General features: G+C 49.4%; 7 protein-coding genes and 1 non-coding gene across 8 annotated transcripts; 2 read left to right on the forward strand and 6 right to left on the reverse strand.

Annotated features, from left to right (window-relative positions):
- Positions 1–566: 566 nt before the first annotated feature.
- tRNA-Ile(TAT) lies at positions 567–679 on the forward strand. The gene is made up of 2 exons: positions 567–604; positions 643–679. It is a non-coding gene; the product is annotated as a tRNA-Ile (tRNA).
- Positions 680–1,501: 822 nt separating this feature from the next.
- Positions 1,502–2,347, reverse strand: ATP10 (Atp10p; the record flags this gene model as incomplete). Its single annotated transcript, XM_076682137.1, has 1 exon — positions 1,502–2,347. The coding sequence occupies one exon, from the start codon at positions 2,345–2,347 to the stop codon at positions 1,502–1,504; it is 846 nt and encodes a 281-aa protein (XP_076543383.1).
- Positions 2,348–3,010: 663 nt separating this feature from the next.
- On the forward strand, positions 3,011–4,336 carry TRVA0_002S00144 (RecQ family ATP-dependent DNA helicase; the record flags this gene model as incomplete). Its single annotated transcript, XM_076682138.1, has 1 exon — positions 3,011–4,336. The coding sequence occupies one exon, from the start codon at positions 3,011–3,013 to the stop codon at positions 4,334–4,336; it is 1,326 nt and encodes a 441-aa protein (XP_076543384.1).
- Positions 4,337–4,373: 37 nt separating this feature from the next.
- On the reverse strand, positions 4,374–5,276 carry DPH5 (diphthine synthase; the record flags this gene model as incomplete). The annotated part of the gene is made up of 1 exon (XM_076682139.1): positions 4,374–5,276. One exon carries the CDS (start codon positions 5,274–5,276, stop codon positions 4,374–4,376), a length of 903 nt encoding a protein of 300 aa, XP_076543385.1.
- A 783-nt stretch (positions 5,277–6,059) lies between these two features.
- On the reverse strand, positions 6,060–7,302 carry UTP6 (snoRNA-binding rRNA-processing protein UTP6; the record flags this gene model as incomplete). Its single annotated transcript, XM_076682140.1, has 2 exons — positions 6,060–7,217; positions 7,270–7,302. 2 exons carry the CDS (start codon positions 7,300–7,302, stop codon positions 6,060–6,062), a joined length of 1,191 nt encoding a protein of 396 aa, XP_076543386.1.
- Positions 7,303–8,138: 836 nt separating this feature from the next.
- AST1 (protein Ast1p) lies at positions 8,139–9,278 on the reverse strand (the record flags this gene model as incomplete). Its single annotated transcript, XM_076682141.1, has 1 exon — positions 8,139–9,278. The coding sequence occupies one exon, from the start codon at positions 9,276–9,278 to the stop codon at positions 8,139–8,141; it is 1,140 nt and encodes a 379-aa protein (XP_076543387.1).
- Positions 9,279–9,780: 502 nt separating this feature from the next.
- KTI11 (Kti11p) lies at positions 9,781–10,070 on the reverse strand (the record flags this gene model as incomplete). Its single annotated transcript, XM_076682142.1, has 2 exons — positions 9,781–9,843; positions 9,888–10,070. The coding sequence occupies 2 exons, from the start codon at positions 10,068–10,070 to the stop codon at positions 9,781–9,783; spliced, it is 246 nt and encodes an 81-aa protein (XP_076543388.1).
- Positions 10,071–10,493: 423 nt separating this feature from the next.
- Positions 10,494–11,396, reverse strand: CDC21 (thymidylate synthase; the record flags this gene model as incomplete). Its single annotated transcript, XM_076682143.1, has 1 exon — positions 10,494–11,396. The coding sequence occupies one exon, from the start codon at positions 11,394–11,396 to the stop codon at positions 10,494–10,496; it is 903 nt and encodes a 300-aa protein (XP_076543389.1).
- Positions 11,397–12,083: the final 687 nt, after the last annotated feature.

A 12,083-nucleotide genomic window follows, 5' to 3' on the forward strand; every position in this document is an offset into this window, starting at 1 on the left:
CACCATCTAGGATAAAACTTGCGGTTGGGCGAGAAGGAACTCAGTCACCGCTTTGAGGCCATCCTTGGTGTCCAAGAGGCGCCTCAAGCTGAGATCCGGGGAGGCTGCTAGCAGCAGGTGGCGGGAGACATCCCATCTCTCACACTGGGTGAGGATATGGTCGATCGTTTCGAGGGTGGAATTGTCGCACTGGCATTCCCACTGTCGAGTCGAGATTTTGAAATTGCAAAAGTAGGCTCCAAAGCACCCTTTACCCATGCGCAGCTGCACAATCTTGCTCAGGATATGCCGAGGGGCAGCATTCGCTATCAATGCAGAGCGTAAAACTCATCGTTACATTTCAGGCATTATTTCAGAACATTGAAGCACAATTTATAAGTAATGTTAAAAAGAGGAGTAGAAACATGAGGTTTATATTACTTTAAGTCTTCCTAGTCCCCTTCAGAGCAAGAATTGGCAATTTAAAAATCAAATAAAAATTCAGTTCTCAAATTTACTCACCAGACTGTAATTTACACAATTGAAAGCTTTTAAGGGGCTAATTCACGCGTTTGGCAGTACTTATCGCTCTGGTAGCGTAGTGGTTAGCGCATCATGCTTATATTCGCAACGCTAAACAAAACACGAGCGAGTATACTAGTCCTCATGAGGGTCGAGGGTTCGAACCCCTCCCAGAGCACTGACATATTTTTTTGGATTTTTAAAAATCACGTGATCAGCCGCACCATATGCGGCGCATTTCCGCGCGGTTGCCATGGAGATTATAAATTAATTAATTCGAATCACGGCCGCGCGAGCGCGCGCGGTTGGAAAAAAAAAAATCGATTATTTTTTGCCCCAGAGCTCCCAATTGACCCTCCCCATATAGTAAAAGTCGGGGATTTTTCCAACCGTGTTGCAATTTACGCACTAGTACGTGCGCGGAGATTTTGCGTGCGCACCTGCCAGATTTGGCCAGGTCCACAAATTTGATCCAAGCTTGGCCAGTTCCATATGAGGAAGGACGAGATAGCAAAAGTGCCACAGGTGAATCCATTACATTAATTAAATTACCGGTAAATGAACTCTATAGAGTCTGCGTGCGAGTGATCGAATCGATGGCACTACTGCTAGCTCTGTCAAAGGCTACATTCGCAACACTGTATAGATTCAGCGGAGGAAACTCAACTCGGTAACAGCAATTGAGGAATTGAATGCAGTGAGGAGATCTTATAATGTACTTTTGAAATCCAAACGATCGATATATCCTACCTGTTGCGGTCAAGAGACAAGATAGCCGCTAATGTTGCCTTGATAAGAGAAGTTGATCTAGAGCGAGTTAGGTGACCTATCCATAGAAAGAATACTGAGGACCCAAATTCGAATTTTTTATTCATCCTCTCCTGCAGCTTGTTCCGCACCCTGTGTAAACCGTAGTCTAAAGCATACAAGTGACAAATAATCAAAGCCAACTGCCGCCTGCATTCAATGGGTCCAAATCATTAATACTATATACAAATCATTAATCCTCCTTAGTCAACGCCCTAGCAAACTTCCACAAATTAGCTCTATCCTGCTCAGTAGCATCACCACTTGCTGCCCATCTAATCCTACAGGCCCTGTCAACAAGATAGATATACCCGGCGTAGGGGTTGTCTGCTCGAATTGCCCTTCTCATCTCATTGCTGACACCCTTTCGCGAAACAAAGTATCTTCCGTGCCTGGATGGGTCAATCGAACGCCTCAAGTTCCAGGAAAACATATGCACAAGCTGTTCTTTGATCTTCGAATCTGGAAGATTAATGTCTACAATTTGAACGCCCTCCTCAGGCACCGAGTTGACGTTCTTATCGGGGAAGTACGAGTTGCACTGGTCTTCGCCGGACATGGCGCCAAATAGCCGCACTACCGACACATTGCCATGGAGAATAGGCGTAGTAGTGGTCTTTTCGCCAAGAAGGGTCTTACCCCAGAAGTTCGGCATGTACAATGCCTTATCAGCACGGAAGTATGCGCCTGGAGAGAGGAAGAACTTGCCGCCAAAGGTCCGGAAAGCCCGTATGTCATCGAACCCTTTACCAAACTCATACTCTAGCTCCTTCCGTCGCTGCATATGTTTGTCGTAATTGAGGAAATCCTCCTTCCGCTGCTTCAGTGATCTATTATCGACACCAGTATTATCTGTCGACTTTGGCGGATCAACAAAACCAATGGGCCGATCCAGGGTTGGGGGTCTGACATCCTTCTTCTTCTTCTGTGCGTACGTGGATTGTTGAGTACTCGAATACCGTAACCCCTGAAGCGCCAGGGAAGTGCCTAGCAGGGGAAACCGTGCCAGCACAATTGGATTGATTATTCGAACCGTCATTAACCGCGTTTGGACCAATCCACTGTAGCGTATTGTCTATCGCTTAAGGCGAGGTCCTGAAAATTTCAAAACTTACCCGGCCCGCCCGAGCCCGCTTGCTCCAAAATTACTATAAAAGCTCCCGTTCGCCGCCAACTTTCTCTTCTTCTTTTTTTTTTTCTCTTCTTTAGATCAAAAAAAGCAAGAGAACATGCCACGATGCTATGCGGTTTTCCTACTCGCGTGACGTTGCCAGAGGAATCTTTTTAAAGATCCTTTGAGTTCTCGAGACGAAATTCCTGCCTCTTAGGAAGCTTTGTACCAAGAATCCTATTAAGTTAGGGTGAGGGTGCTGGGTGTCATAGAAGGGATACATTTTTGGTATATAGAATAGTCATTGAATTGAAGAAATTTTTTTTTTGGTCCCCCATTTACTCAATTGATTGGTGAACTTTCGAGGGCCAACCCTCGAGCTCCCGTAGCGAAATTCTAGGTAGATTTTGTTATCTCAGCAGGTATAAGCCAAGGGTTTTGATAAAAGAAAACTCTTCAGATCAGGACGGTCAATATGTTTTAAACTTATCGTGTATTGCGGTGTTTTGATGTGGTCTCGTTTGGTGTTGATTTTGACTATCATCAACTTTTTATCTGGAGCAGCTAATGTTAAGTGGCGTATAACAAGCCATGTCGATCCGTAACAAGTTCGATACGAAGGATATCGACGTTTACTTTGTCCTGAAGAATGAGTTTGGGTTCAGCTGGTTTCGAGAGGGCCAGGAAAAGGTCATACGCGCGGCGATGGCTGGCCATGACGTTTTGGTGATCTTCCCTACTGGTAAAGGCAAGTCGCTTACCTTCCAGCTGCCCGCTATTGCCAGAAATCATGGGTGCACCGTTGTCGTTTCGCCTCTAGTGTCGCTCATGCTCAACCAGGTGAACGACTTGAAAAAGCTCGGGATCAAAGCTGGCTGTCTTAATCGGTATACGCCACGCGAAGAGCGAACGCGTATAATCAGAGATATCTGCCGGGGCCATCCCAAGATCAGGCTGCTCTATGTCACGCCAGAGACGTGCTGTGGCACTTTCCAGCTTGTGCTCAAGAAAATGTACGATAATAACGAAATCACGAGATTCGTCATTGACGAAGCGCACTGTATAGACGAGTGGGGCCACCACTTCCGCCCGGAGTATAGACAGCTGGGGATATTCCGTGAAATGTTCCCTGATATCCCTATCATGGCGCTCACCGCAACTGCGAGCCAGAGCGTCGAACTGACAATTGTTAACTCGCTGAAGCTGGACTACGAGACGCTCAAAATCTTCAAGGAGTGCGTGGACCGGCCGAATCTCCACTACGAAGTGCGGTACCACGATAGAAACTACCAATGGGTATACGACGATATTACTAACTTTATATACGGCTACAATCGGTGCAAGAAAGATCCTCCTGGCTCGGGGGTAATTTTTTGTCGTCGCAAGATAGACACAGAGGACCTTGCCCGATACCTCAGGGAAATGGCTGGCATTGGTGCGCGACATTTCCATGCCGATATGGAGGACGATCTCAAGCAAGAAACGCTGCGGGCTTGGCTTGATAATGACCCTGGTTTTCAGGTCATTGTTGCCACAATTGCGTTTGGCATGGGCATCGACAAACCTGATGTTCGGTTTGTCATACATTACAACTTGCCCAAAACGCTGGAGGCGTACTACCAAGAAAGTGGGCGTGCCGGACGAGACGGCAAGGCTTCACGCTGTATCTTGTACTACTCCCCACATGATGCTGACCTCGCTAAGCAATTTGGAGGGTCGAAGAACGAGCGGTCAGTAAACGCTCTACTGTCTTTTTGCATGGATCGGGGCTGCAAGCATGACAAGATAGTGCGCTACTTTGAACCAGAGGCCGCTGAAACGAAATCGTGCAACTACGCATGCGATTATTGCAAGGACAAGGAGGCTGTACTTACGCGACAGCGGCTATTCAAAGACCAAATTAACACTCAGGACTAACCCCTACTGTTTTTTTTGTATTATTTTAGCATTATGTCTATGCATCATCACCATCCGCCTCTGATGGGACCCATGCTGGCTTTTTGAAGTTCTCAGCGTCAGCCGCAACTGCCTTCTTGAATCGCTCCTTGTCGCCAGCGAACTCAAGAACGAAGTCGGTCTCGAGCTCGTGGACCCGGTTGCCCAACATGACGAGAGAGTGCAATGGCTCACCAGCATCGTACTCAGCCATCTCCTGGAGCGTTCCCGCATAGAACTTCTGTTCTGGAGATCCCAGACGGGACACGGCAATGCATGGGGTGTCTGGACCGTACGCCTTCTCCCCTCGCTTCTCCTCAATCTCGAGCATCTGCTCTGCAGCAGTGGAGATGCTCATGTATCGAGGCGGTTCGTATATCAGTCGTCCTCGGGCCATGTTTTCAAAGCTCTGCTCCTTGACCTTAATATCAAGCAGCAGCAGCGTGTGCAGACCAATCTTTCGGTTCTCGAGGACCTTGTCGTAGAAGCTGTCTGGACGCCAGTTTTCCAGGAAAAACACCAGCGAGACGGTTTGGCCAAAGTTGTACAATTGCAGGCCGCACGCTCCCACGGCGTTCATGACGCTGGCATTGTGGATCGTCTCAGTCTTGATGCCCAGCTCTCGGGCCCTCAGGACGAGATCTGTGTGAGTAGTCGCGCCGAATGGGTCGCCCACAACCAGGAATGCAATGTCGTCCTCTTGAGCGTTCTCTAGGATCTTATCAGACTCGGACTCGACCATTTCTCGGTCAGCGAGGATGACCTCCCGGCCGTAGAACTTCTCCAGCCCTGTCTGGTCAGAGGCCATGAGGATCGAGGTGTAAGCCTCGAGGTAAACCCGCTTGCATCTCTTGACGATCTCCAGCCCTCTAACAGTAATGTCCGTCTCGTGAGAGAGACCCAGTCCAACTAGGTAAAGCATTTTATTTCTATTCCGGGCTTACTATGGATGGTTAGTCCTGTATAAAAATGTTTTGAAAATTTCAGGGTGCGGCTGTGCACGACCCTTTACCAACTGTTGCTACTACAGTGTACAACAATCAGACGTGCCAGATAGTAAGTGATCCGACTATTAGTATAAGCTGAAATTGGTTTATAAGGCTCTATGTGACAATAATATTACCATCCGCTTCGACGGTCATTCGGTGTACCAGATTCCTATCTTGAATGAAGACGCCATGCTTAAAATATAACGATCGTTTCGTTACAATGTTACAAACTCCCAAGCTGTGTACAATCCCCTTCCGTCATAACGGTACTGTAATAGAATGTCACAGCTCAAATCTTCACGCAGCGGAGCCACAGATAGATTTGGAGACAGATTCCCCACTATTGATATTACTCGTAGTAGAGGATGTTCGAGGGCCAGCCCTTGAGCTCCCGTAGTTGGGGGCTCTGCCCCCAAACCCCCGTATCTTGGGCGTACGCCCTGCTCACCGTGTTATAATCATTTCGTTACACTGTCACAAACTCCCAACCGGTTACAAAACCTCCGTAACAATACGTAACAAATGCTCCGTTACAGCTGAAATCTCCGCAAAGCGGAGCCTAAAGGGGGTTTTGGGGGATTGACTACTCTTAGCAATTGCCGAACTCTTGGTTAGCCTCCGCGTAGCGGAGCCCCAGGGGGGTTTGGGGGGACTGGTCCCCCCATCAGTACCAGTAGCCGAGCGTATTGGGGTAGAGGTATTAGGAAACGGTCACATTAAAGTTTCTTATCTAGAGATCTCAGAACGAGCTCAATGTTCTTCTCCAAGTCAGGCATGCTGAGGTACTTGCTGATGACCTGGTCTCGGAACAGTTGCTTGAGTTCGGGGGTCTGCTTAGTGCCATTGAACTTCTTAATAGTCAGCTTGAGCATATCCGGGAACTCGGCTACGCCATGGGAAACGTGACGTAGTGGCAGCGTGATATCGAGCATCTTGGCGTCGAGGCTCCCTGGCTGCTTGTCTAATAAATATCGCACAACGTGGGCGCAAAGATGGTGCCGGTCAACGTCCGGGAACTGGTCGATGAGCTCGAGCACGCGTATGCTGAAGTAGTACAGCTTCTGGTCAGTAAAGTTCTCCTGCTTCGATAGCGCCTCAACCGCGCTGTCGAAGATAATCAATGCAACATCGCCCCGAAGTGCCGGGTTGGACTCCGGCGTGCCCAGAACGGACATGTCTGTGTCGGGGAGGCTCTTGAGGTCGGCCGCAATCAGATCCTTGGCGGTGAGCTCTGGGAGGCCAATTGCGCCACCCTCCTCGGTGTTCTTGTCTGCTTCCTGCTCCTTCTCAGTCTGGATGCCCAGCAACTTTCTTCGCGCCAGAATCTTCGACACGTACAGCAGCTCGAGCTTCACATACTCAAGCCACATGTCGGCGGACTCGGGGTTAAACCGTAGGCCCCGCTGCATAATCGATCGTGCCGCCTTCATCGACGCATTGACGTCGACCTCGTACTTGGCCGCCATGATCCAGATCCGGGGCTTGGCCGGGTGCAGCTGGAGCATTCGCGTGAAGACCTTGGTGATCACGTGGACGCTCTTCTGCGACTTGGCGTACTCGAGGTACTGGAGCCACAGTGGGATGTCGCCGGCGAACTTGCGGGTCGCACGGTCGAAGATGAACATGATGCGTCGGGGCCCGGCCCAGGTCGAGACGCCGCCTTTGGGGTCGTTTGCCTTGCCCAGGCGATGCGCTCGCTTCTTCCTCAGTGCCTCGACGTTCATCTCGTACTCGGCGTATTTCAAAAAGTCCCGCGACTTGGCGGTACGCCCATTGATCCGGTTCTCGAAGTCAGTGCGCCGCCGCATGATGATCGAGATCTCCTGTCGGGTGAAGATCTCCTTCTTCTGGAGATCCTCCAGCTCAGCTACGCTCTATATCTTTGTTAGTTTCCACCATCTCAAGATCAAAGGTCTATTTGCTTACCTGTTCCAGGAAGAACCGAACTTTTTCTGACATTATTTCTCGTTATAACTGGTTTGATATCAGTTATCGATCTCTGGGAGTCGATATTTTTTAGAAATTTTTTGTGCACGGCTGAACGCACGGCTGGCCACCACCTCCGATCCAGCCCTGCCGTGTTCCGGTGGGCCAGCACAAAACCTGTAACAAATAAACCAACAAATAAACTGTGACGCGTTACTAACTCCGGTAACATTGTTACAAAATTATCGTTACCAACTATTGTAACACTGTAACAATTGACTTGGGGGCCAGCCCCCAAACCCCCGTAGCTCCACTTTCGCGGAGGACTCGTAGACTCAATTATACAAGTGTAAGAGGTTTTATCAATAGTCTAAATAAAGGAGCGGTTGACTCTTTTAGGTGGTCTACTTTCTACTTGCTTGACCATCCCTAGATACTTCGGTTCCCGGTATAACCATCTAATACCAGTCGGCCATATGAGGACAGTATAACAGCAACATAGCTACTGCACTAAGATACACAATTGCTACGTAGAACCACAAATGCTAAGTAGTGCTACAAAACATTATCAGGCTACAGAAGCTAGGTAAGAGTACATTAGGCTATATGGCACTACTAATGGCATTATTCTACTAAGCTTTGCTGCTACTATGAATTCAATGGAGATAGAAAAAGTACTGTATATCTTTGGTACTAATGTAATTGAGAACTGCAATTGATTTATTGGATGTCACTGATACAAGTTTTCTGTGTACTCAGAATCACAAAGTGGAGCAGTCGACGAAAGCACCGCACTTTTCGTGATGAGTAGGACAGACGATAATAAATAATAGATATTCCAGTATATAGTACCGCTATAACCGGCAAAATTAAAACTCTTCAACCTTCAAAACAAGCTTGCCATGGGCCTTCTTTGCGGCCTGCTTCTGCATCGCCTCCTCCCATTCAGCCCACGGATATACCTTGTCAATTATGACCTTGGCCTTGTTAGCCTCAAATATCTCAGGAGCCTTGGCAATCCACTCGCCGCCATCAGCACGCACTGCCTCTACGTAGTAGTTCAGGCCCATGAAGCCGCCAAACAGCGAGCGCCCCACCATACTTGGACTATACGTGTACGCCATAGCACCGCCCAGTGAGTTCTCGTCAGCCTGAGGATCCCCCACTAGCGTGACATACGCGGAGCCAGCCGACTTGGGTTTGAGCAGTGACCTCCATCGCGATACAACCTCCGACCCACCAACACAGTCCATAATCAGATTGAACTTCTCATGGGTTGTACGCTCATGGCCCGCAAACCGCGTACTCGTCTCCTTAGGCTTAGTCTCTCCGACAATCTCCAGGAGAGTTTCTACTACGTCCTCTGCCTTGTAATTAATAATCTCATCAGCCCCAAGGCTTTGGACAAGCTCGGCGCTGGAAGCCGAGCAAGTCGCAATTACTCGGGCAACACCAAACAAGCTCTTGGCTAGCTGAATGGCAAACATGCCGGTTGAAGACGAGCCACCCAGAATGCACACCCACGAGTGTTCATCCAGTTTCGCTCGATGCAAGGCCTGCCACGCTGTGCCGTACGCTAGCGGGAAAGCAGCCGCCTCTTCGTCACTCAAGTTGGCCGGAGCCTTGACAATGGCATCTGACTTGACATTGACTACGATATGTGACGCAATTGTGCCCTTTCCGCCCGGTCTGAACACCATGCCGCATACGCGATCGCCGACTTTGAAGTCGGTCACCGCCTTTCCGACTTCATCAATGACACCACAGAAGTCGCGCCCAAGACCCTTCTCGCCTGGGTACGCCCAGAAAGCTGGAGTGCCTGCGATCTTGTTGTCGCATGGGTTCAATGCTGCGTAGGTGACTTTCACCAGCACCTCGTTCTGCTTGATAGGGCTTCCAATCTTGCTGTAGGTGAAGGCTGGTTTAGCTCCTGGGTGGAGGAACGTCAGCGCCTTAACAGGCGTCTCATGATCCGGCAGAGGAGGCAGTAGTTTGGCTAGGTAATCCATTATTGACGTCTTCAGACTCCGTTAAGGTCTTCAGAGACTTAAGCGATCGCCGCGGAAGCAATCAAGTTATGCCGGGGTAACACAAAACGACGCGCGGCGATGCATCCTCCGCGCACAAATCGGACCACTGCATCGCTATACGAAGTGCGTGAAATTGAAAACTTTTTATCCTCCGCGCAGCGGAGCCCCAGGGAGGTTTTGGGGGGACTGGTCCCCCCATTAGTACTATTCGTAGTAGAGGGTGTTCGAGGGCCAGCCCTCGAGCTCCCGTAGTTGGGGGCTCTGCCCCCAAACCCCCGTGTCTGGTAATGGTTACAATCTTTTCGTTCCACTGTAACAAACTCCCAACCTGTAACAAAACTCCCGTAGCAATTCGTAACAAATATTCTGCGCGTAGCGGAGCCCCAAGGGGGGGGACTGGTCCCCCCCTTAGTACTGTTCGTAGTAGAGGGTATTCGAGGGCCAGTCCTCGAGCTCCTGTGGCTCCGCTGAGCGGACGGGGTTAGACTGTGATCCCACTAGGCATAAGCCCTGGGTTTGATGTAAAAAAGCTCTCCAGATCAGACTGTAACAGGTTAGTTAGACCGAATGTAGAAGGATTGATCTTACTTGTTGGTACTGGACTTTAACCGAAAGCCCGCAGCTCGGACAGACTGCGATGTCCGTTTCGCTGTTCAGCAGAGCGGAAAGGGGAATCTCGAACCGATCTCCACAGGGACATGGATGGTGGAAGACCTCGCTCCGTTTGTCGAACTCCATGTCCTCCAGATCAACCTCATCGTACCAATCCATCTTGATCGATGTGTAGGTTACAAATTTCCCGGATCCAGCAAAGTTTATGTACTCCCCCCTGGATCGCGAATAGTCAGACGATGCGGAAATTAAATTTTCGGTGGTGGAGTACGGAACTGCAGCTAATACGTACGTCCTGGTTCGTCCGCTGCAAGTGCCTTACGATTATTCATATATATTTGATGAAAAATGCGTGGGAAGTATTGATCTTCACATTATCTCTACAATTCCTCCGCGTAGCGGAGACCTCAGGGGGGTTTGGGGGGACTGGTCCCCCCATTCAAACTACCCTGCAATGAGTCTCCTACGACGGTAATCTTGACTCAATGGAAGTGTGGTCATGATGTAATCTTGAGGTGTCAAACTGCCCTGCGATCCATTTGCGGAGGATCTTATTCGAGGCCACCTTGAGTAATTATCTAGTTAGACAGACATTTTCATCTCAATCTTACCCTGGGGCTTGTATCCGACCAGCTCAAAGTCCTCATAAGTAAAGTCGTCGATGTTAGTAATTTCCCGGCCAATTTTGAGCGTCGGGTATGCCGAAGGAGCCCGTGCAATTTGAATCTTGAGCGCTTCGACATGGTCAGCGTAGACATGCGCGTCGCCCATTGTGTGGACCAGCTCGCCGCACTTGATACCGCACACATGGGCAATCATCCGCGTCAGCAGAGCATACGAGGCAATGTTGAATGGTACCCCCAGCCCCATGTCGCAGGACCGCTGGTACAGCTGGCACGACAGCTTTGGGTCGGACTCGGGGTTGGACACATAGAACTGGGCAAACATATGGCACGGCGGGAGTGCCATGAGCTCCATATCCTTGGGGTTCCATGCAGACAGAATAATTCGTCGGTCGTAAGGAGTCTCCTTGATCTTGCGGATGACTTCAGCCAATTGATCCACGCCCTGGCCCGCGTAGTCTGCGTCGCAGTCCTTGTACTCTGCCCCAAAATGCCTCCACTGGAAGCCATACACTGGTCCAAGATCGCCTTCTCTGCGATGAGTGAGCCCCCGCTGGTCGAGGAACTCTCGGGACCCGTTACCATCCCAGATGTGGATGCCCTTTTCGGAGAGCTTGTTACCGTCAGTGCATCCGGACACAAACCAAAGAAGTTCTTCCAGGACGCCCCGGTAGAATACCCGTTTTGTCGTCAGCAAAGGCAGGACATCGTCTTCGAGCGAGAACCGCAGTTGCGGTGGGCCGAAGATGGAATACGTGCCGGTACCCGTTCTATCCTTTCGGTATTCGCCTTCTTCAATGATCCGTTTGCACAGATCCAGATAGGACTGCTCGGAGGTGTTATTTGTTTCGTTGAGGGTCATTCTTATGGTTTTTAATTAGTAGATCAGGGTGAAAGGCGCGGAATACGTTAGCGGGAGGTCGGAGGTGGAGGTTTGTGACGCGTCGGGGACGCGTTAATTGATGACGAATTCTCTGGCGGTCTCCCGCGACCGCGTTCTGCCGGGTAACTTACAAGCGGCAAGTGTACGCTTGTTAGATGGTAAGATGTAAGTGATTTGGAGTATTCAAAGAGTTTCTAGAGTTAGGTTTATTGATATTACTAACGTTTTATAGTTTTTCTTCTCTAATATATAACTCGACAATTCTACTCCAGCACCGTCCTGCACTATCAAATGAAGTCTCATCTGAACCGGACTTCGTGCCACGTACGCCAGGAACACAAAAGTGTCAAAGGGAATAAAAGTGGATGCACTAGGTGAGGATAAGATCGCTGATGTGTTTCGCTAGTCAGAAAACTGCAATGGAATATTTTCTCCGACATAACGTGTCTCTAAGTTGTAGCGATACCGATGCGTCATTGCCAATTTCGGCACCAGCATCCCAAATTATAGAGTAATAATGGAGTGCACAATTGCTAGCCCGAAAATCGTCACATGATATGAAGCTTTCCTTTCATCGCAGAATGCAGATATGCATATTTGCCAAGCCATGGGTGTCAACGGGGGGTACGTCCGATCCGTCATGACTTTTTACCATCACGACAAATC

Source organism: Trichomonascus vanleenenianus, assembly GCF_965637985.1.
Source record: "Trichomonascus vanleenenianus strain CLIB 3782 genome assembly, contig: TRVA0_002S, whole genome shotgun sequence".
Lineage (NCBI taxonomy): Eukaryota > Fungi > Ascomycota > Dipodascomycetes > Dipodascales > Trichomonascaceae > Blastobotrys > Blastobotrys vanleenenianus.